The sequence below is a fragment of the Callospermophilus lateralis genome, chromosome 3 (assembly GCF_048772815.1).
Source record: "Callospermophilus lateralis isolate mCalLat2 chromosome 3, mCalLat2.hap1, whole genome shotgun sequence".
In the NCBI taxonomy this organism is placed as follows: domain Eukaryota; kingdom Metazoa; phylum Chordata; class Mammalia; order Rodentia; family Sciuridae; genus Callospermophilus; species Callospermophilus lateralis.
In genome coordinates, this window is record NC_135307.1 from 87,714,492 (window position 1) to 87,740,328 (window position 25,837).

Consider the following 25,837-nt stretch of genomic DNA (forward strand, 5'->3'; position numbering starts at 1 on the left):
TAATATAAAGGGACTAGGCTCACTTGAGTAGCAGTGATAATTATGGCATTTACTAAATATTCATTAATAATATTCACTAAGTTATAGTCACTGTTTTATGTACTTTATCTGGTTTAGCTTATCTAATCCTAAGATAATTTTTAAAGTAGTATTATTATCCCATTTTCCAGATGTTAAGTAAGGTCTCTAAAGCAAAACAAGTGGTAGGGAGTAGACCTAGAACTGAAACTCAAGTGGACTGAATCCAGAGCCCTCAGCTTAATCCTTCTATTGCTTCCCAAATGAAAAGAATGTTCACCACCACTGGGGGCGGGGAGTGGGGGAAGAGGTGGAGGGAATCCCACTAATCCTAAATTTCTTATTATATTCTATCCACAAGACCTAGCCATTATCATCAGAAAAATTAAACACTTGGAAAAATAAAGGCAAATGTTGACACACCCCTATTGTCAACCTTCTATTCTGAAACTTCTATTTCACAGTTGTCTTTGAAGTTCATTCTAACCCAATTTCACTTTCATAAAACAATCTGAGAAAAGAACCAAGGATAATCAACAAACCTTTAGACCTGGGTTAACTTTAATCTTCTTGGACATGCTTTCCATCTTTTCCATCAGGGAAAAGTTAGGTTTTTCTCTATGGGCATCACAATTTCTTTGCAGTCCAACCAAATAGCACCAAAAGAGTGAAACATGACGGCCACACTTCTCTATGTAATAGAGAGAGCCCTTCACAGCATGTTCCTATCACAAGGCCTTCCTGGGCCCATCATAACCTGCCTTCAACCTACTTAACATGTTTCCTTTTCTCCTAGATCATACATTCTAGTATCACTGGACTACTTCCCTCAAATGTCTTGTACCTTTGGGTCTTTTTGCCTTTTTATATTAGGCTTCTTTTGTCTTAAATTCCCTTCTTCCCTAATGGTTAATAGTCTGTTTAAATTCAGATATCACAGTCTATGAAACTTTTCTCAATAGTGACCCCTCATGCTGTTCTTAACCTTGTCAATGCTTCACTTGGGCACTAATATTAAGGTTCATCTGATGATCATTTCTGTATGTATGTGTTTCCTTGAAGTCAAAGACAGGTTTAACTGACCTTCACATCTGCTTTACTCATGGGCTGGGGATATAGCTCAGTTGGTAGAGTGCTTGCCTTGCATGCACAAAGCCCTGGGTTTAATCCCCAGCACTACCAAAAACAAACCAACAAAAAAAGCTTTACTCATGGGTGCCATAGGATGAGAGGAAGAACTCTACAAATACTGTGATGGTAAGCTGACAAATTTCCCTCTTTCATTCTTAAGATCTTATGAAGATTCCAGTTCACAGCAACCCAAATTTGCTTTTCATTTCATGGGGGCAGTTTTGGAATCTTTAGCTTTTCAGTAATCCAAATGTCACCATTTATTATGGATTATTTACTTTTAAACTCTATAATGTACTATTGGAAGATTTGTCTGGGCTTCAGTACTTAATAATCACACTACACATAGCATCAGTTGGCTGACCCTTTCCAAGTACTTCTGTATTGCATTAAAAAAAAAAAAAAAAAAAAAAAAAAAAAGACCATATGGCTTATTTCCTTAAACTACAGACTTAGTTGCTTGATATGCAACAAGAATAAATCTCAAAAGAGGAAACCCAGAGATAAGGTAAGTCATGTGTAATGAGTTAAAAGCACTTTGCAACTACTGGATATGGAAGGGGTCCCCAACTATGATAATACCAGTGAGGAGAAAAAGAGTTTTGCCCATGTCTATACCATCATCCCAATGCACAGGGATTATGTCTATTTCCATAGTACTCTGAATAGGCAGACACCACAGGGGACTCAGTAAGTATAAAATAAATCTACTAACATATAACATTTAATGATCTACCATATCTTTATACTTTTTTAGAAAAATATTTATTTGTTTTTAGTTATAGGTGGACACAATATCTTTATTTTATTTTTATATGGTACTGAGGATTGAACCCTGTGCCTCATGCATGCTTGGCAAGCGCTCTACCTCTGAGCTACAACCCCAGCCCCTTTACCATGTGTAACTTATACCTACTGCAAACTAAAAATTCTTGATCCTAGAAATTAAATGATCACTTTTTTTGTGTGTGTGTGTGTGCACAAAGCCCTGGAGATTGAACCCAGGGCTTTGTGCATACGAGAGGCAAGCACTCTACTTACTGAGCTATATCCACAGCCCAGCATCACCCTTTTGACAATCCTCTAATCCAGAATATTTAGAAGACATGGGAAAGAATAAGACATTCCTGAATACAGAATTCTATTTGAAAGAAGTTCTGATATTTACACAAGCAATTTCAATTAATTTCATATTTTTACCCAAGGGAAAAAGAACACTATCATTCTCTTTAGAAAATACTAAGCAAATACTAAAATGCCTAGAACAAATTTTTCTTACAGAATGGAAACCAAGCATGTGAATCTTTACTGCCATCTATTTCTGCTGAGTTCTAGAAATAAAGAGATGGACAGCTAAGGCTAACACAAAAAACAATAACAAGGGGGAAAAAATGCCAAATAAAAGGGAAATGCTAACACGTTCCACAGCTACACAACTGAACTTTGATGCTTCCATGTGAGTTTCTAACTCCTACTCTATTGGAAACTTTTCAATCCCTATTTGTATGGTATAAGATGTCAATGGAAAAAAAAAAGAGACTCCTATAAAAACCAAAACAATCAACATACTCTGTGAAATAAAAATGGAGACATAATCATGCATTATACCAACATTCACAATATGCTTACATTTCAAAAAATGATTAGACATAGAAGAACACTGTAGCCATTATAATTCCATGCTCACACAAAAAATTCTATTGAGAACTAGTTTCTTGGAATATAGAATGTGGTTCATTTGAATGAAAAACATTAATACAAATGAACAAAAAAATAATACATTTTCATAAAAGAATATAACATTGAAGAAACAACATTATAAACTATGTCCTACTCCCTCAAGTAAATACTGGATTAGATAGAAGTGACCTATGGGTGGGGCTTTACAGCATACTTCCTGAACAAAACTCATCATACAAGACTCTATTGATAATGCCTTGGAAAAAAAAAAAGATCATCACCTCCCTTACTAAATCTGTATGTAGCATTATTGATTTTTCATAACTCTTAGCATCTGAAGAACACTACTTTATCTGTACTGTCCTGACTCTTAAGGACAAGACAAGTGTACTTTACCTAAAAAAGGCATCAGTGTAGGAAAATTGTTTTGGTTGTTGGCATCATCAGGTTTGAACAGAACATTAGAGATGCAGGCAGCCCTTTTATTTTGGATTGCTGCTGTCAGTACCTTTAACATGGTCAAAATTTATATCAAACATAATGGTTTAAACACTTATGACTTATAGCTTATTAGCATTATTTTCAACCTTCAAAAATAGGTGATCTACTCAAAACACAAACCAGAAAGTTTGTCTTATCAATGGCATTCAAGGGGCTAAACATTATTATGAAACCTAAGACTTGGTGATTAAACTGACTTCAAATAGCACATATGTCTCTTGCACAAAGAGCCTGACACCCAATTTGGATAAACTCACTGTAAAATTCAGTAAATCAATCTTGGCTTCCCAAGATCCTAAAAACCTTCCTTACAGGTACCTTTGTTCCTTCTGCACTTCTATGGTCCCTATACCGTTATTCATAGACAGCGATGTCATGGTCCAATTTCCATTTACTGGAATATAAAGCCTTACAAATATTATACTCAAGGAAAAACATAAAAGCATTTATATACTCCTCACAACTAGGCACTTTAGCCTCTCCAACATTCTTGTATAAAGACTTAATCTAGTGGTTTATGATTATTTATTCTCATTCTCACTCTATTTCTGTATCCATGATCTCCTCTCCTTTATTAAGGCAAGAAAGAGTGAGAAACTGAATGTCAAAATAATTAAAGGGAAAAAACCCCTGCTTTCCTGTAAATATTTTTCACCACTAATCCAGTGGTTGTGAATCCTGGATGTATACTATAATCACTTCAGGAAATTTTAAATATCCTGATGCCCAAGTTACATTCCAAACTTCCTAAATAAAAATCTCTGGAGTTGAGATCAGATGTCAGCATTTTTTAAAAGCTTACTAGGTAACTGCAATATGTAGTCAAGAATCATTTCATTAATTAAGGTTGAATACTGGCTCTCTGGTTTTCTATATAGAAAAACTAATCCCAATCTTGTGGGTTTTTTGTTTTTTTATTCAATAGAAGAGATAGAAGTCAGGGTTGCTCAACCACTGAGCCGCATCTCCAGTTCTTTATTTTTTTAGAGATAGAGTCTTGCTAAGCTGCCGAGGCTGCCTTTGAACTTGTGATTTTTTTGCCGTAGCCTCTCAAAGTTGTTGGAATCACGGGTGTGCACCACAGTGCCCAGCTCCCAATCTTGGTTTCCATACAGAATTTCAAGAAACTTTTCAAAGATTCCTGGGCTGTGATTTGCTTTAATATTGGGGAATTTCACCAGGTATGGTGGCACATAACTGTGATACCAGCAATTTGGGAGTTTGGGGCAGAAGACTGCAACTGTAAGACCAGCCTCAGTAACTCAGCAATACCATGTCTCAAAAAGACTGGGATATAGTTAGCTCAGTGGTAAAATGCTGTTGGGATCAATCACTAGTATGCACCCCACCCCCCAGTCAAAAAGGGAAAAATTAGAGAATTTTGTCCCTTGGAAAAGGATGTTTTACATTGGCTATAAGGAAGGAGACAGAAGAATTTTTTTTGCATACTCTCCATCTGCCAGGAGCTGGTTCTGTTCCCTATGTTGACTAAAAGCACAAAAAGAAATTTGGGGGTTCTCATTAAATAGGATTAATACTAGTCATGAATATCTGATTCTGCCAATGTAAATGCCAAGGAAGCTTAGGCCCCCAAGATTCCTTCTCCTACCTCCAGCAGATCTATCATCCTGGTCATCTGGGAGTAGATAAGGACCCTATGTCCTTGAGATTTGAGCCGAGTCAGCAGGACATCAAGGGCATATAGTTTTCCACTGTCAGTGATGAGGCTCTCCTTGCCTGGGGAGAAGAAAAAGGAGGAGGGGACAAACTATTTAATTGAAGCAACAAAATCACTCACTGCAAAGCTGTATGCAGGCAAAATTTTACATCCAGGATACCTTTTATCATGAGAACAGGAAAATGCACCCGAAGAAGAGTGCAAAGTCCTGTTAAATCATGACTCCAGGAGTACTCGACATTCTAAAGAGGTAGGTATAGACTTTCTCTCAGCTGACAGCTCCCAATCAGACAACTCCCAATTATTCTGTTGTTAAGTGTTTATGTCCTGAATAAGGAACATGATGTCTGAATTTTGAGAAGCTTCAACTGATTTCTTTGTCTGCTGCAAAGAAATCTGGAAGCTTCTCTGTTCCACATTCTTATGCAGGGGGCACCAGGTTCATGTGGGCATCTATGAGTGATGTCTATGTCATACCTGCTATAAAGTAAACTGAAAAATCTGGTTTTTTTTCCTTTGACTATCTCCAGATAGGTTTCTATTAGTTCTGTTGTTAAGTGTTTATGTTCTGAATAAGAAACATGAGAATATATAGGAAAAATGGCTGTTCCTGCCTTCTCTTGGAGAAATATAAACACTAAGAAATGTAAACACACATATCCACACTTGACCTTTCATTAACATTTTTTATTGTTCTGCAGTGCTGGGGATCAAGTTCAGTACACTGTGCATGCCAGGCACATGCTCTATGACTGAACTACATCCTCAGGCCATTGAGGTTTTTGTTTTGTTGTTAAAACCTGATTAACCAACAAAACAACAACAACAACAACACAAAATCAACCACCAAAACTCACTCTTCTGATGATTTCAAAAGGCTGGCTAGTAAATGTCATTAACCCAAGATGTAATTCAATAAAGACATAAGGGCTTGTTCAGCTTTTAGAAGGACTGGTTCTGGATTTCTGTGAAATGAAGTTGCTTTCACTTGCTGACGTGCATTTTTTCCTTTCCTCTTCCCATTAGAAAAGTGTTCTGTGGCTGAATGCATTTCTAACTCACAAATTTTCATCTCATCCATTCAGCATCATTCAACTCCCATCATATTTCAGGAAGCAGAGTTTCCTGTTTCCAGACTGGTCCATAAACATGCCCTGAACAATTGCTGCCATTAGAGGATAAAAGAAGAAGCTTGAGAGGTTGGATAAGAGTACATATGGAAGTGGCTCGGGGACACAAAAAGGATGGAGATCATACATTGAAAACTAACAACTGGGGCTGGGGATGTGGCTCAAGTGGTAGCGTGCTCGCCTGGCATGTGCGGGGAGCTGGGTTCGATCCTCAACACCACATAAAAATAAAATAAAGATATTGTGTCCACCTAAAACTAAAAAATAAACATTAAAAAAGTAAAAAAACTAACAACTGAAAGTCAAGGAGAAAATTATAAAGGAAATTGCTTCGTGCATCCTTAGTATCTGGGTTTAAACCTATGAATTCTTTTTTTTTTTTTTTTTTTTTTTTAGATTTTTTGTTGTTGTTAGACCTTTATTTTATTTATTTATATGTGATGCTGAGAATTGAACCCAGTTCCTCACACATGCCAGGCAAGTGCTCTACCGTTGAGCCCCAGCCCCAGCCCTGAACCTATGGATTTTTTTTTTTTTTTTTCAGAACTAAAGAGTCTGACTATTGAGAGTAGTCCAAGAGTTGTCAACTGTCATTCTCGCCACTATTTACCAAGTGCATAATTATTGTCTAAACTGAACAAGAATGGATGTGCTGATAGCACCATAACAAATCATCAGACACTGTTTACGCTACAAAGCTATGGGTTCTGGATGTTTACTCCTCTGTGCCACAGCCTGCCTTTTCCCACCTTCGGAATACTGCCAGGTCACATCTCTCCCTCCCCAATCCTTCCCTGTCTTTGTGACATACACCTTTTTTTCAGCTTCTTTGTTTGGTTCTGTTTAGATTATTGAAATGCTCTTCATTTTGTTGTCTTCTTAACAGCACAATCAAACAACTACAGCTGGGACAGAAGAGACTACTAAGCCCCCTCCATGACACCAAACAAGGAGGCCTGTATAAATTCCAAGTCTGATCAGGCAGCAACATAGTTCTGTTAACAACTTGAAATTTTCTTTCTCTCATAATTACCCTTTTTTAACTAGATTGCTAGGGGTGTCTCAATTTTGATTGTTCCTAAATAATCCCCACTGAGCTACCTACCAATCTGCTTCAGATATTATGTTCTTTCTGTTCTCATTAAAAGCACAAGAAATCTAAACGTGTGTGTGTGTGTTCTTTTTCTGGGATTACAGGTGTGCATGACGGTGCCTAGCAAGCCCATGTGTATAAGTGTGTATGGTGGGGGGGGGGACTAGGGATTTAATTCAGGGGTCCTTTACCCACTGAGCTACATTCCCAACCCTTCTTATTTTGAGACAAGTTGCTTAGCCTAGTTAAGTTGCTGAGGCTGGCCTCAAATTCGTGATCCTTCTCTATCAGGCTCCCAAATCACTAGGATTACAAGATGCATAACCATGCCTGGCAAACACACATATTTTAAGCCACTGAATGAGTGGGAAAGCTTAGCTCTCCAGATTTCTGCAGTTTACTTATCTACTATTTCCATATATACTCCCTCAGCATAAATATTAAAGTGTGGGCATCCATGAGTGACGTCTCTGTCATACCTGCTATAAACTAAACTGAAAAATCTGTTTTTTTTTCCTTTGACTATCTCCAGATAGGTTTCTATTAGTTCTGTTGTTAAGTGTTTATGTCCTGAATAAGGAACATGATGTCTGAATTTTGAGAAGTTTCAACTGATTTCAAAATCATGATTAAATGGTTTTCATGCATTCCACTTTCTACATTGACTGCTAACCAGAATGACCTGATGCGAAGATTAGAAACACTCAAGAATGAAGATGTGCATACACTTACAAGGATAAACTCTGATGCACCCCCGAAAAAGTAAGAAATGGTGTCTATTGCCAGCTTATTATTATGGGAGTGGGGGAGGCAGAAATGTTTGGACTGAACTTCTTTGGACTGGCCTGAAGGAAAAAGCCTAAGAAAAAAATAGCAGCAAGGGCTTAAAAATGAGAAAACCTTAGATTCTCTGGTAAGTGTGCTAGGCAGGGAAAATCAGTCTCAAGTATTTGTCCCTAGTAAAGAATGTAGAAAAAAATAAGCTTCTTTTTCTGCATAAGCTGTTGTCTTCTGTGTCTGACATACATCACCCGATTTTGAGGAGCTACCAAAAGTCGCACTGGACAAGAGCACCACCTGTTGCTAAGCAGGGCACAGAGCCAGGAGGAGCACAATTCCACAGAAATCAGAATGATTCTGCCAAGTCAAACCAAGGCCCAGCCTATTCTTTAAAACAGGAGCTCAATGTTGAAACAGACGTATCCTACCCTTATAATCTCTCCTATAATGCTACTGTTATTTTCATGTAGATTTAGGTTTGTACTGTCCACAGTTTACGATACTGTTCAGAGACAAAACAAAACAACAACAACAAAAATGTAGCCGGTGACAGTAAAATTAGGGTAACAGATTAAATAATCTCTGTTTTCCAAGGAAAGGAGCCTTCTGAAAGGATCTTATATCCACCTGGTGAAGCATGGGGAAGCAATCAAGGTGAAAAACCCAGGAGATTTTGGTTCAGTCTCTCCAAGGAATGTAAAAGAACCAACACTTCCCAGTGGAAGAAAAAATGTGAAAGTATAAAGGAAAGAGAGATAAAATACAGGTTCCAGTGACACCCGCCTCTGCGCCCACCACTGGCCCAGAGAGTCTACAGAGCACAATGGGGTCAGTGAGGAGCTGGTTGGTTCTCACAGTAAACAGCCAGTGAGGCTGGTGCTTTTTATCGATGCAAAAAGAACTCAGACACTTCCTGCTATTTAAACAAGGTCCATTTTTCTTTCAAAGAACAGGAAAAGCCACAAGAGATTCCCACAGCACCAGCAATAAGCCTTCTAACTCCTGTACTGGGAACTAAGAAACCAGAATGAAGAAGAAATAAGGTGCTATCCTGCTTTTTTTGATACCTGCACTCACCTCCAGCCTGGGCTTTCTACAGTTGGGCTTTCCCCTGATTTCCAAACAATATACATCCACCATATTCATGTGTTGTAAGTCAGTTCTGAGTATGCAATAGTGCTTTAAAAAAATTTTTTTTTAAATTGTAGTTGGACAAAATACCTTTATTTTATTGTTATGTGGTGCTGAGGATCGAACCCAGTGCCCCACCATGCTAGGAGAGTATTCTACCGCTGAGCCACAACCCCAGCCCAGCAATAGTGCTTTTACATATCAAAAAAGGCATCTTCCAGTCAGAGCTTCAACAAATCACAAGAAGCCTTGACACAAAGCCCCTTGACACTTGTAATAAAGTTAACATTAAATGGAAAAACCAGGCCTTCAGCACTGGAATCCAATAACTTTTAGAAATAATAGATGTTCCCTTTTGAATGTTTAGCTCTAGTTTACTTACATTTCATGTCAGTAAGATGAATATACTCAAGATATCAGAGAATTAGAACAACCATAACTAATACCGTAGCTCCAAGTTCATACGCCAGTATGCCAGCAGGTGTAAGTAAAGATTATGAGCATTAATAAGTTGAACACAGAGATTATGAACTCTCTTTATGTTCAACTTCCTTACAAGTAGTCTCACCAAAGCAAAGATGAAAACCTAGTTTCCTCTCAACCCCTGACCTTGACCCTAGGGGGTCTGGGAATCTGCTAGAATTTTGGCACAAAACACGCTGTTTTTCCTTTTGTTATCATTCAGATCTCTAGTGTTCCGTGCAAGACACTGTTTATGCTACTTAAATGAGGCTTTCTGGGAGTGACGACATTCTCATTCATTCAACTGGCAATGACATAGACAAATGAATTCATTCTACCTGAATCCTTTCCTCCTACCATGCTTCCCCCCTCTTTTTTCCCATCCCCCCTGCTGTACTGGGGATGGAACCCATGGCTTTGTGCATGCTGGGCAAATTCTCTACTACTGTGCTTCATTCCAGTTCCACTCACTCCCCACCCCCCCAAAAGAGTATTAGTATTTTCACTTAAAAATTACTAAGAATTAAAAATGAGATAGAAACCTCAAGAACTCTGCAAAACCACCACAGGGAATATCTCATGTATTCTCCTTTTGCTAAAGCTGAGAACACATTCCAAGAGAATGTATAACTCACCTGGAATCCTGATGAAAGACCAACCATTCTGGGGCCTGATGCTCCACAGTCCTCCGGCTGGCTCTGGGAAGAACTGAGATCGTCGATTTAGCCAGTCTGCAGCCAGTTCAGGGGCCCCATTCAACAAACACTGCTTGGCTGCCAGACTCCCTCCTTCCTTCAGAACTCGCCTCTCATATTCTGCACTTCGGTCATTGCAATAAGAATCCAATGGCACTGCGGTGACCTGCAAAGATTCACACAAGACAGCTTTCACGTTTTTCATACACATTAAGTTTTTGGGACTCTGAAACCAGACTGATATGGAAAATTCTTAGGTTGATAGTTTTAAATACCCTGTACTGACAAATTAAGCGTCCCAGATACTGACTTAATGAGCTTCTCCAGATTAAAAGGCCAACTCTAGTAACATGAATCTGCAAACAAAATAGAGAGAGCTAGAGTAGACAGATAAGTGAGGGTATCAGGCCAGCAATGATTCTGTTTTTATATATATATGTCCCATCATTCTACCACCTCCATTCATTGCTAGATTATGTTCCTGGTAAAGTGCTACTAGTGATACACATCATGGCGATGCCTAAAAGACAGCTGGAGCTAGTCATCATTAAAGAACTACAAGAGTATTGGCCTGGCACATCTGGAGCCATCTTTAATGCTCCAGTAGCAAAATTCCCAAGTTTATCAACACTTCTTTCTGTTTCTCTGACCAGTTTTCTGTCAAACCTAATGGAAGATAAAAGAAACTTTCTTTCAAGCTATAAGCTAGGAAAGAGGGGGTCAATGGGGTGAAGGATAGGAGAGAAGCAACTGCCAGAAAAAAACAGATTCATGGCCTGGGTAAGTAAGAGACTGCACAATTCTTATCAAAAGGTGTTTTAAATGTAGATTATTTGGCCTGGTGCAGTGGTGCATGCCTGTAATCCCAGTGGTTCAGGAGGCTGAAGCAAGAGGGTCAAGAGTTCAAAGCCAGCCTCAGAAACTTAGCAAGGCCCTTAGCAACTCAGCAAGATCCTGTTTCTAAATAAACTATAAAAAAGGGCTGGGGATATGGCTCAATGGTTAAGTGCCCCTGGTTTCATTGCCTGGTAACAATAACAACAATAAAAAAAGGTGCAGCCCAACAACAGTATGATGCCACCCTAATAAAATAGTGGTATATTCAGATGGCTGTGGCATCATCTGATAAGGAACCTGCTGAAAATGACAAAGCTACCTCTTGTCAAAATGTAGAGGCCAAGAATGATAATAATGCTAAAGCCTATTACAAGCAATGAATTGGTCACGAGAACCTTGGAGCTAGACTGAGACACAGAGAAACTGGGCATAAGGAATAAGGGCAAGAATATGAAAGAAAACAAGAACATAAAGCATTGGCTGTAACTCTATTACTTCTTAGAAGTAGGCTATTAACTATTCTATTTTTACATCAATGGATTTTTGAGGGCAACAGTTCTGAAGTTTTTGCATGCATAAGCAGTTGAGTGGGAATGTATCAAAAGTGAGCATTTTAATATAGAAGGCCTGGTCTAGGTTTTTAATACACCCCAGATTATCAAGCTACACCTTGAAAAATACTGCATTGGGGTACATAAACAATCAGGTACATAAATGAACCTGTAGCTGTAGGTGTTTCTACTGGGAACAAGAAGGTATCAAGATCAGAGAAAGAACATCATTTATCAATAATCAGACAATAACCTCTCTGGGGGCGGATGAAGTGAAATGGAGTTTGCTAGGGAACAGTGCCATCTATAGTCCATATGCAAAATTACAAAATGCCATTGCAAATGGGGCTCAGAATTCTAAAATCCACCCAGGTTCACTAAAGAAATAACTTTATCCGGACAGTTCTAGGAGATCATACCACCTATATCTCTCAAGATCTTGCTTTCTTGACTCCAATGTATGAGCCTTCCCAATGATACTTGAGCTTAGGAAAATAAAAGACTGAAATACATAGCACAAGCATAAAAATTAGATCTCTCCTCCCTGTTATTGTTTGCCCTCGTAAGACCCCAGGAAGACTCTGAGCCAGAGTAGACATTCTCCATGTAGGATGTGAGTCCCATAACCTCATGATTCATAATACCTATACTTCAATAAAAACAGCTAAAGTAGGGCTAGGGTTGAAGCTCAGTGGTAGAGTGCTTGCCTAGGTGCCGAGTTCAATACTTATCACCACATATAAATAAGTAAAATAAAGGTATTGTGTCCATGTACAACTAAAAATATTTAAAACAACAATAACAACAAAAACAGCTAAAGTAGTAGTGGCCTGGACATCAGAAATATGATCAGCTTTATATATTTCCAACAGCATGCATACTCTTGAAGTAAAGCATACTTGGTCTTTTCTAATGAGACTGATAATGATCAATTGTACATTCAATGACAATTGCTTTTTTTTTTTATAAAAAGCAGAACTCACCTGGGAACTATACATAAAGATTTTGGGCCATTACTCTTAAAAGAAAAATTAAGAGCTAGAAACTCAGGATGAATAGGTAGAGAACAGTGACGGAGAAAGGATGCTTTCTGCTGAGGACTCATTTCTACGCACTTTTTTTTTTAAACTTGTCCTTTTTAGATATACATGACAGTAGAGTATATTTTGACATACCCACATGGAGTATAACTTATTCTAATTGGGATCCCATTCTCGTGGTGGTACATGATGTGGAGTGGAGTTTCACTGTTGGTGTATTCATATATGAACATAGGAAAGTTTTGTCTAATTCATTCTAATGTCTAGGTATTCTTTTTAGGGAGGGGGTGGTCGTGGGGGATTTAACTCAGGGGCACTTGCCCACTGAGCTACATCCCCAGCCCCTTTTTTTTTTTTTTTTTTTTTAATTTAGAGACAGGGTCTCACTGAGTTGTTTAGTGCCTTGCTTTTTTTTTTTTTTTTTATAAAAAGAGAGTGGGAGAGAGAATTTTTTAATATTTATTTTTTAGTTCTCGGCGGACACAACATCTTTGTATGTGGTGCTGAGGATCGAACCTGGGCCGCACGCACACTAGGCAAGCGCACTACCGCTTGAGCCACATCCCCAGCCCTAGTGCCTTGCTTTTTGCTAAGACTGACTTTGAACTCACGACCCTCTTGTCTAAGACTACTGAGCCGCTGGGATTACAGGCATGTGCCAACGCACCTGGCTAGGCACTCGTGGTGCTGAGGATCGAACCCGGGCCGCATGCATGCTAGGCGAGCGGGCTACCGCTTGAGCCACATCCCCAGCCCTCACCTAGTTTTTCAATTTCCATTTTGCTGATATCCTTCCAAGACCAGGGCTGAAAGCAAAGTATAGTTCTTAGTGAAATATTTTTTAATGTTTTGATAAGCTTCTTTGGCTAGGAACACTGGATCAAGATATATGCAGAATCACAGATGTCATGTTCTAAGTAGTAAGGAGTGTACTTGTGAGGTCCTAAAGAGGGCAAAAAAAAAATCTTTTTCTGCTTAGAATCAATCCCGCTTCCAAGTCAGCTCCATTCTAGACAGCTTTCACCCATTCTGCTAACCCTAAATGGCCTTCCTGATGGCCCAGGTTGAAGCTTCAAAGGAAATAATTTTCTCTAATCCCATCACAGATGGGATGAAAATTCATAGAAGAGCTGGAAAATGGTGGCACATGCCTATAATGGTAGCTACTCCAGAAGTTGAGGCAAGAGTATCAGACGTTCAAGGCCAGACTACTTGGCAACTTAGCAAGATCCTGTCTCAATGTAAAATAAAAAGGGCTGGGGATGTAGCTTCATGGTAGAGTACTTGCCTAGCATGTGCAAAGCCCTGGGTTCAATTCCTAGTATCTTAGGAAAGAAGAAGAAAAAAAGATAACACAAAATAAGATGTGTCATGATAAGTCATCATTCACTCTAAGACTGATCTGAAGGTGATAACTACATATATGTACATGTAACATTCAGACACGCTTAGAATTCTTACTATCTTCATAATCTTGATGTAATTACTGCCATTTTCAGGTTCAGCACAGGCTATATGATAAAACTTTACAAAGATGAGAGGGTCTCAGGTGGAAAGAAGGGTGCTGGGGAGTAGCTTTTCAGAAAAATTAGTAGTTGGTTATAGAACACAGAAGGATTCAGTAGTAATGAAGAATTTTTTTAAAAAAAATTAATCTTTTTTTAGTTGTAGATGGAAATGAAACCTTTCTTTTATTTTTATGTGGTGCTGAAGATCGAACCCAGTGCCTCACACATGCTAAGCAAGTGTTCTACCACTGAGCCACTACCCTAGCCCAGTAACAAAGAATTTTTATGTCCGTAAATGCAACTACAGGTCAAAATAGTTCATTTTTATTGGCTCTATAAAATATTGGGAATGTGAGAAATAAAGCCTTGATATCCGTCTCCCAGAAATCTAAACTTCCTCTACTAGGAAGAACAAAACCAGAAGTGTATCTCCAGCAATTAGAGAAATGCAAATCAAAACATCTCTGAAATTCCATCTCACTCCAGTCAGAATGGCAATGATCAAGAATACAAGCACTAGAGTAAGTGTTGGCAAGGGTATGTGGAAAAAAGATACACTCATTGATGGTGGGACTGCAAAACTGGTACAACCACTATAGAAAGCAGTATGGAGATTCCTCAGAAAACTTGGAATGAACCACCATTTGGCCCAGCTATCCCACTCCTTGGTTTATACCCAAAAGACTTAAAATCAAGATACTATGGTGACATAGCCACAATAATGTTTACAGTAGCTAAATTCCCAATAGCTAAACTATGGAACCATCCTAGATGCCCTTCAACAGATGAATGGATAAAGAAAATGTGGTACATATATACAATGGAATATTACTTTAAAGAAGAATTAAACTATGGCATTTTGCTGGTAAATGGATGGAACTAAAGAATATCATGCTAAGTGAAATAAGCAGATTCAAAAAAAAAAAAAAAAAAAACAAAGGTTGAATAATGTTTTCTCTGATAAGTGGATGCTGATTCATAATTGGAAGGGGTGGGGTAGGGAAGAGACTGAAAAAAAAAAACTTAAAATTTTTTTTTTTTTAGTTGTAGATACACACAATGCCTTTAATTAATTATTTTTTATGTGGTGTTGAGGCTCAAACCCAGTGCCTCACAGGTGTTAGGCAAGTGTTCCACCACTGAGCTGCAATTCCAGCCCTGGGAACTTTTTATGCAGAGGGGAGTGAAGGGTGGAGTGGGGCTGTGGGGAAAAGGATGGTAGAATGAGACTGACATTATTACCCTATATACATAACTATGATTACAGTACTGGCGTGACTCTGCATCATGTATAGCCAGAGGAATGAGAAGTTGTGCTCTATTTGGGTACAATGTGTCCAGATGCATTCCACTGTCATATATAACTAATTAGAACAAATTAAAAATTGAAATTAAAAAAATTAATTAAAACAAAACCAAAAAACCAGAGGTGTAAGGCTGTCTTCTATGGAAACATGGCTTTAGATGCTGTCCAGTGTAAGTATACTTCCCTAAGTCAACTTAAGCTTCCAAGACCAAGAGTATTTTGGAAAAGCAGGATACATACAAAATCTAAATTCTTTCTAGATAGCCAAATAAACCCAATGAAGTTGATAGTGGCAAGAGAATGAAGTTCACACATCAAAGGACTAGTAGAAAGAAATCTAGGCATGCAGGAGTCAGTGGGACTCAATACCTTATTTCCATTCATCATTTCTTTGGAATCTGCCAGATTCTGGTGTTTTTGTTTTGTTTTGTTTTGTTTAAAATAAACTTAAAGATGCAAGCCAATAAAAATAATGTTAGAAAAATGTTTTCCAGGAGACTGACCCATATATACGACTCCTCAGTATTTATCAAGAAGAATTAAAGTTATTATATAACAGTGATACATGAATACCCATGTTCACAGAGGCACAATTCAAAATAGCCAAACTATGGAACTAGCAGCCTAGGTGTCCATCAATGAATGGATAGATACAGAAAATGTGGCATATATACACAATGAAATTTTATTCAGCCATAAAGACAAATGAAATTATATTATTTGCAGGAAAAAATGGATAAAATTACAAATCATCAGGTTAAGGGAAATAAGTCAAATTCAAAAGATTAGGGTAGCGTGTTTTCTCTCATAATATGCAGAAGCTAGAGAGGAAAAAGGAAAAAGAAGGTGAGGGTAAATCTTATAAAAATCAAAGGTAGATCAGTAGAGGAAAGGGACCAAGGCGTAGGAAGTAGGGAGGTAGGAGGAAGTACTGAGGAATGATAATGGCCAAATTAAGTAAGTAACGATAAATCTCATCATTACATACAACTATATTGTACCAAAAAAAGGAAAAGGAAAAAGAAAGTTTAAAAAAAAAATATATATATATATATGTATGTATACATATACATATGTATATACATTCACACACACATATATATACATACACACACACACACACACACATATATATACATACATACATACATATAGATATATATAAAAGAAGAAGAAAATGTCAGTCTCAGAGAGCTGCCTGGCCAACTAGAAGTTGTCCACTGCAGCAAAAGAAAAAAACTGGGTAAACAGAAACTTACTCTTTTCTCTAATTACTTAGTCTAGCCACATGTCTATTCTGCCTTTCTCCCATCATTACTTCTTTGTAGAGCTTTTGTCTGGCTCTGATCAACATGGATAGGAAAGGCAGTGAAGATATAGGCAAAGTAAACAACTCATTGAGCCAATGGAAGCCTTTGCAGTGATACTTGTTAGCAATCACGGAAGTACTGTTTTGATAAACAGGGTATTAGGAAGGATCCAGCCAGCTGCTCAAAGTTGAACCACAATAGAAATTACTCCCGCTCTGCAAATAAATGTATAACTGCTGAATGGGGAATAGATGCAACAGTCACCTTTTAGATAGAATGAACTTGTGAACCTCCAATGTAGGCAAGACTGCTTAGGAAGTGAGAAAACATCAGAATGAGAAACTGCTTGATTCTGGAGTGTAATATTTCCTTTTATTATGTGAAAACTGTACTGAGGTGATAAGGCCCAGATCAAATTTCCCCCCTAATTGGGGTCCCTCCTATGAAAATCCTTTAAAACCTCAATGCACACGACAAATGCCTCCCTCTCCCCTGACCCTGCAGTTGAGTGATAATCAACCCGACAGATGGCTTGTTCCTATTGTAGTTTAGAACCCCTGATAAAATGAGAAGCAGCAGCTATCCACAATAAACTATTCTCAAATCTACACAATGCAAGATAAAGAAATGCTGTCTTGTGAAGGCCAGGACCATGGATGTCATCCTTTTTAAATACTATGACTTATATGTTCCCTTAAGGTTCAAATAGCCTTAAAACAGTTCTGTTTACAAAGCAGACTCTTTGAAACTTGTTTTATTTCTTCTAGTACTATTCATTTAATCTCTTCCCCTCTGTGGCACTTACTCGTGGACTGGCCACACACAAAAAAGATGGCAGCTCAGTGAGCAGGCAGCAACGAAGTGAAGAGGTAGCTGATCTCCGCTGATGGACAACCTGGTCTGAGTAGCCACTCACGGCTTTACAGTGGCTGCTGAAAACAAGAGACTTCAAAACAAAAATGCAAGTTAGTGCCAGGACAGACGCAAAATGAAGAGCAAACAAAACAAAACCTCATTAAGTATCTGAATCAACGTTTGTCTTCACCAATACTATTAATTCTAGTAAACAATTAGATACTAATTAGAACCAAGTATGTAATATAGATGATGTCCATATTGATTTCAAAATGTGCTTCTGTTGGTATACCTTAAGTAGTATAACTAATTCTACACCTTGAAGATAATACTGTTGATTATAAATAGACACAACAAAATTTTAAAAGACAAAAGTGTACATAGGACCCAGAGCCTCTTAAAATTTCAAATACTCACAGCACTCATTTCTGAGAGTTTATAAAATGTGTCAATATGCAAAAATAAAAACTTGATTCAATTGTGTTAAAACATTTACAATAGCTGCCTAACATAGTTACATCGATAAAGAAAAATTTTATTGTATAATTTGAAAAGCTCAATGCAACATTTTCTAAATTCAAGAATCAAAGAAATACTATTTTTTATGAGATGCTCCATGAAAGAGAAAATTTTTTAAAAAATCACTATGCAAATATATTTTGCAAACCCTCTATGGTTATTTTCCTTCTTGAATAATCAAAATACACATTCATGTATTAAAGGCTCTGAGGAATTCCTTTTCAAGAGAAAGCAGTTTATGTTTTTTAACTTCTGTGTAGCATAACATTTAAAAAACTTTATCTGACTACAGAGCAAGGGAAAGACTTAATGTAACATATTTTCATACCTGACAAAATTGTTTAACTAAAGAGCACATTTTGAAAAATGCTAGCTTATTTCATAATGTTGTTTTTACTATAATCAAGGTAATAACTATATCTTAATTGAAACTATTTGATGCTTGAATCAAAGTTCATGTCTTATAATCTTACACACAAGTTTGTAACCTTAGGTCCATGACTTATGCGTATTCAATAAACTCTTAAAAATTGTATGTTAAAAAAGAAAGTGTACACAGGGAAAATTTAGTTCGTTTGTTATACTGTGGATTCAAACTCACATCTTGAATTAAAAACAATGATGACCAACATTATTTACCTAAAATTTTAAGGCAATTTAGATCATGAGTACCAATATAGTGCAGTACAGTTCTAGCAAAGGTAGATGTTTTCTTTATTTTAAAGAAACATAAATATAAGTGGTCAGGAAAAGCAAACAATATCCATTTAGAACAGCTATCTCATAATCATTTAAAAATATAAATTCCTGACTTAAATTATTATATTAAAGAGTCTTCATAGCTGCCATTCATACAAAAGATTTTAAGCATGGAGTGTTCACACAAAAGAGAAGCCCACAGTGAGATCATTGTTCTATGTTGTAAACACAGAAGTTCTTTCATTAGAACAATGTTAGATATTTTATCTTTGGGTATTCAATCTTGATTATTTCATTTATTTGTTTTAGTGGTTTTTAAGTAAGATAGGTGGTAATCCTAAAAACGATAGAGATGAAGACAGAACACAAACTAGTCAAATTTATACACAGTTTTAAGATCAAAAAATAAACTGTAAGAATAGCAACCATGATGCTGCAAGAGAATGACAGTTATAACTGCAGTAACATCTTTCTGATGTTTTTTCCAGTACATATCCTGTTCTTCCATTCATATGGACCTATTTTACCCAGGGCTTAAAGCTCCTGAAATAAAAGAGTCTCAGGATCATGATTTGAGTGAAGTCTTCTCAAGTTGTCTAGTAGGACATATGCATCAACATCTGTTTTAATGAACTAATCAAATGTTCTTTTGCTATTTCTCAGCAGAGTAGAACTGTCTTTGGAGGTTTCTAATCACAAGCATGTAAGTTTTTACAACATTTGTTTTACGCAGTTACATGAGTAAAAAGTTACATGGGTAACTTTGACATGTTTGGCTTTGTCCATAGATACTGAAGTCCTGGTCAATACCCAGGAAAAAATTTTGACCTTCTGGCAGTTTTCCAATACCATCTGTATTCTCATCTTGACTGAAATGTGCACTGAAGGTCATCTATTTCACTACATGCTTATGTCCTTTACCATCTGAATGCCTAGTATGAGGATAATTATGAAGATTGTTAAGTCTAGCTGTTACCTCGTTCTTTGAATACTGAATACAAGGGACATTATTCAAAAAACACTACTGTTACTGCAGAGACAAAGGTTTAAAAAAAAAAGGCCTCCAAGTTTGTTTTGTTCCCCAAAGCATATTTCTGACCTTGACCCTCCTGTGGTTGGAGAAATGACACAGGTCTACCAACTTCTGTTCATCTCAGCTAGCTAGAAAAGTAGTTCAGGGCTGCTAGCTGGGAAGCCCACTGCCTCGGACCATCCCTCCGCAGATGGCTGAGGCAGCAATTGAGATGGCCTGAAGACATCTGAATTCTTTACTAACTTCTAGAGAAAATAAACAATGTCAGGGATTTCTGTAAGTTGTTCTCATTTTACGAATCATCAAATGGCAAAATTCAGCAGAAATCTGTTTCTTAGTACATGGAAAAGATATAAAAGTAGGGGCTAGCGCTGTAGCTCAGTGACAGAGCACTTGCCTAGCATGTGAGGTATTGGATTTGATTCTTAGCACTGCATATAAACAAACAAACAAAGATCCACCAACAACTAAAAATAAATAAATAAAAGTAGAATGAACATTTCCTCCAATCTCTTCCCTTCAACAAAATAGTTATTACTAAGAAAGAGATATAATATTTATCATGGGGGGGGTCCTCTTAAAAAATGTTATTGAAGGTACCTTTCTGGGAAAAGTCTGTCTAATAATAATTATATTGCCAGGGTCGTCATTTCCAAATTAGAACACACTTACTTATATGGGACAGGAAAAATGGAATTCTTATTGAAGTCACTAAGCCAAGGTGATATATTCCTTAAAATATATATATATATTTATTTAGTTAGTTAGTTTGTTAGTTTTAGGTGGACACATTTCTTTGTTTTTATGTGGTGCTGAGAATCGAACCCAGTGCCTCACGCATGCTAGGCGAACATGCTACCACTTGAGTCATATCCCCAGCCCCTGATACATTCCTTTCTAATTCTACATTTAAAACAAAACAAAACAGCAGGACATGAGGGAACATGTCTGTAATTCCCAGGTACTCAAGAAGGCTGAGGCAGGAGGATTGCAAGTTCAAAGCCAGCCTTAGCAATTTAGTAAGATTCTGTTTCAAAATAAAAATTATAAAAGTCTGGGGGGTGAGTAGCTCTATGGTAGAGAACCCTGTTGCATTCAATCCCCCTAGTACTGGAAAAAACAAAAACAAAAACAAAACAAAAAAAACCCACACCCAAAATCAGTAGTTCAAAATGTTCATTCAACATACAGCCTTTACTTTAAAGAAATCTTGACTATTCCTAGAATATTATACTTATTATATACTTTTCTAGATTTGTTTCTCTAACATTAGCTCCATCAATTCCTCCTTAATCCAATGGTCTTTTGTAGCACATTAATTCCCTTCCATTTAATGACATGAAACCACTGGACAAAGAAAAAATTAATGTTTGAGATAAAAAAACACCTCAAATACCATTATATAATATAGTTGGAGGGTAGAAATAGAAAATAAGGTTCTTACTTCTTTGGTCTATTTTGGCCACACACACACACAAAAAAAAAATCCTAGAAAGTTAACAGAATTTCACACTATGGGGAAAGTGACTTGATTTTAATGTGGTCACAGTTTTTGCTATTCTGTTGTCCCTTTTTCATGCTCTTGAATGTCTCATTACCCTGTAAGCCCTGGCAGCTGTGTGCATCTAGCTGCCAGAACCACAATATGCACATAGTAGTGAAGTTAGGCTTCTCTAAAGAGTCTCTTGGCACCATGTAAAAGCCTCAAGTGAAAACAAGCAGGCCAGGATGGCAGGCCCCCACAGCTGCCCACTCCTTGCCACAGTGTAACATAGAAAACACACAGATGTTTTTCCTTTAGGTGTAATTTTATTCATTTAACAAGGGGCCGTGCATTGTTCTCCATTTCAAAAATTAAAGAAAAGGTCTCATTGTAATGAAAGGGTACAGTGTTTATAAATCAACCGCCAGAGTACATGGATTCTACTTTCACAGATATTTTAAGTATCCAAACAAAAAGGGGGAAAATAAAATACAGAAAAACACAATGGTTTCTCAGAGCTTTCCATAAAGGGCGTTGGCAGCTCTCATTATCTCAGGAAATGATGATAGATATAGATACCACAGCTGAAAAATTTAACACTTAGCGGAGGAGTTTTTGAAAATTTCCTGTTTGAGGGCTTCTTCATCAATAGCCAGTTAAAGCTCTTTTAAGGATTTAACAGAGAACAGTGTTTAAAATCTAAGCATAGGCCAGTCTTTTCAAACAACTCCCCTCTCCTTTCAGTAAAGGATTGAATCCAGAAGTGCTCTACCATTGAACAACATCCCCTTCTTTTTATTTTTATTTTTAGATTGGGTCTTGTTTAGTTGCTGAGGAAGGCCTTAAATTTGCAAACTTCCTGCCTCAGCCCCCAGAGTTGCTGGAATTACAAGTGTAATTCTGACTACACCTGACTCAAAAACAACTCTTTATGCTGAAACTTTTGTATATTTTAAATTAGAAAATCTGAAACGTCCCTAATTTCTATAAATTAGTTAGGTCACTATAATTGTAGAATATATAAAGTTTTCAACACCCATATGCTAAAGTAGAGCATTACCATGACAACTGTTCACTGAGATAGAAGTTAGAATGATACTGGTACTTCATGTCTGCCATACAACATTTTTAGTATGATATAGTTTTAATATGGTATGTTCTGCCTCAACAAAGAAAAAATGGTGTTTTTCCAGATTTTGTTTTTACTCTTTTAAGCAAAAGATTGAAAAAAATTCCTTATATATGACATGTAATACTCTTTACACTCTCAGAACTCTTCCCCCTCTGCAAAACAATAGAGGAAGAGATCTGACCAGAGTACCACACTTGGGAAGAAGGTATATGTGAGAATAAATTTATGAAAGTTTTGAACTACATACTATTCCGTACTGAAATTCAACAATAACGCAATACGGAACACAATGGAAAGTAAATAAAATACAGGAAATGATGCTGGGTTTTGCTCAACAAATATGAGAGAAGGCAATGTCAGAAAAGTATTCATATTAAGTAAGAGATTTTTTAAAACCCTAAACATTGTCCTAAACACCTCTAAGTGTTAACTGATCTTTTTTCTTTCTTTTTTTTGGCGGGGAGGGTACCAAGGATTAAACTTAGGGACACTCAACCACTGAGTCACATCCCCAGCCCTATTTTGTATTTTATTTAGAGAGAGAGTCTCATGAGTTGCTTTAGCACCTCACTTTTGCTGAGGCTGGCTTTGAACTCTTAATCTTCTTGTCTCAGCTTCCCAAGCCACTGGGATTACAGGTGTGTGCCACTGAACCCAGACTGATCTTTCTTTAGTCTACTATTTACCTTCTTATTGTTTATGTATCATCCTGAAATCAATAATATGAGAATACTTTCTTGAATTATATAGCAACAAATTCAAATTTAACTTGATTATAGGGTGAGAACAAAGGTTTTAGTGGTACATTGCAAGGGAGAAGCAGGGAAAGAAATTCACATACATGTCCACAGGGAGAAAGAGATAAGAGGGAAGATTAGATTAGACTGCTCAATATGGCTCCAGTAGTATGTGGCCTAACAGAGGTTTCCAAGAACCAGATGACAACATGTAGCTAAGTCAACATATATTATCTGTCTCTCCCCAGAGGAATAAGAACAAATTCTTCACCTTGATCTGATGATAAGAAGCTGTACTTAGGAGGCAGGCTGCTGGAACAATACCTACTACTCTTTCATGAAAGAAATGAAGACACAGAAGAACAGAATGAAGGATTTTCTGCCTTCGGTCTGAGGACAAATATGGGAACATTAATTTAAAGCTAGCTTGGTACTTCAAAGGCATCTTATTATAAAATATTATCAGAATATTATTACAGAAAGAATTTTGATATCCTTTCCAAAATGTTTGCATGTTCCCTTGTCTCTTCTCTCATCTCCATGTACCTGAGAATAACTCAGAATTTAATCTTCAAGATAGATCTGGGGGACTAGGTATGATGGTGCATGCCTATAATCCCCATGCTTCAGGAGGCTGAGAGAGGAGGACACAAGTTTGACGCCAGCCTCAGCAACTTACTGAGGCCCTAGGCAACTCAATGACACCCTGCCTCCAAACAAAAAAGATTGATCTGGAGGGCTGGGGATATAGAGTCAGTAGTAGAGCATGGAATCTGGGTTCAACGTGAAAGTTCTCCCATTAAAACCTTGAAACATAGTTTATATTCACTCTGCATCACAAAACAAGGCTACTCCTCTTCCTAGTATCAAAAAAGAAAGGAAGAGAAATTGCATCTCACCTGTATTATGTGTACAAATAATCAAAGATATATAATCAGAATTATGGTGGCAAATTAAAGGAAAAATGCAAGATCCAAAACAAAACATAGCTTGTAATGAAAAATACTGTTCATAAGGTCAGCTATCTGAAACTTCCTTACACTATGAGGTAAAACAGATAAAACAAATGTTTCTTAAGAAATATTTCTTACAAGGCACAATGGCATATGTCTGTGATCCTAGCAACTCAGATGACTGAGGAGGATCACAAGTTCAAGACGAGCCTCAGCAATTTAAAAAGAAATATTTCTTGCCAGGTGCAATGGTGTACACCTGTAAACACAGGACCTCAGTAAACAGGTATTCTGAACATAGAACAGAGGAGAATACAAATAAATGATGCTTATTTACAAACATTAAATAAGATACACATGTTTATATTAGTAGGGCAAAACAATCTCTTAGCAAAATGATGATTCAGTACCAAAAACAGAACTGGTAAAAATTTATTAACTTAATAACATATATTACCAAATTTAGTGGCTGAGAGAAGAAATTCATCTACAGGAGATTACACAGTTTTTTATTAGACATATTGGTGATTTTAGTTGATACATAAAAAGTATTTCAACTTTCAGAAATCACACTGCCAGCACTGACTACTACATTATTTCAAACAGGCCCAATTCTATTGTCCTTTTGTATTAGTAACCCTAACTTCAAAGTCCAGAAAAGTAAACTGAGAAATGCTTGAGAAACCAACTGGGAAAACAGAAGGAAAATATGGCGTTTGCAAAGTACAGGGGGCAAATATTTGACACTGGCTATAGCAAAATCCAGAACGAAACAGTTTGCAATGAAAAAAATTGTTCCTAAGGATTAGTTATTGGCTATAGCTATATCAAATATTTGCATCCTGTATACTGAAAAATCCATTTTTTCTTTCTATTCCTACCTTCCATAGTAAACAACTTTAAAACAACTATAAGACTTTCTAGAGGACCCAAGAAAAATAATCTAGCTTCTAAACTTTAAATCTAGTCAAGGCGGTTGTGTGTGATGGCACATACCTATAATCCCAGCTACAGTCTCAAAAATACAAGTGTTGGCGATATAGCTTAGTGGCCCTAGGTTCAATGACCAGTACTAGAAAAATAAACACATAAACAAATCTAGCTGAAGGACTAAAACATACAAACAATTACTTTCCTTCTCATAACTCTCCAGGTAGAACCCATTTCATTCAGAATAAAATCCAAATCCTTAGCAGTACTTATGAGGCCCCCCATGACCTGGACCTATGTCTGTAACTTCATTTCTTGCTACTTAGCCTTTCACCTACACTGCAACCTCCAACAACTGCAGGAAAAAGAATGCAACATTAATTTTTTTCATGGACATGCAATGTAAAATCAAAATGAGATATGACTTAAATTCATATTAACATGAAAAGAATTGGCAGTATCAGGTGTAGGCAAGGATGAAGAATAGCAATTTTTAACCACTGTTGCATGTATAAATTTAGAAAATCAAATGTTTTGCAGCATTACTAACAAGTAACTGATGATGAAGCATTTCCATTCTTGGATATAAGTCTCAAAGAAATTATAACACACGTTTATCAAACAACATTTGCAAGAATATGAAGA

General features: G+C 37.1%; 1 protein-coding gene across 2 annotated transcripts in view; it reads right to left on the reverse strand.

Moving 5' to 3' along the window:
- The window catches only part of Ino80 (INO80 complex ATPase subunit), a 133,231-nt gene that overhangs the window by 36,395 nt on the left and 70,999 nt on the right, over positions 1–25,837 (reverse strand). For both annotated transcript variants that reach the window (XM_076850577.1, XM_076850576.1), the window contains exons 25-27: positions 17,657–17,797; positions 10,240–10,465; positions 4,940–5,067 (exon numbers count right to left, since the gene is read on the reverse strand). In XM_076850577.1, the coding sequence (XP_076706692.1) occupies positions 4,940–5,067; positions 10,240–10,465; positions 17,657–17,797 (495 nt within the window). The remainder of the gene's footprint in view (positions 1–4,939; positions 5,068–10,239; positions 10,466–17,656; positions 17,798–25,837) is intronic.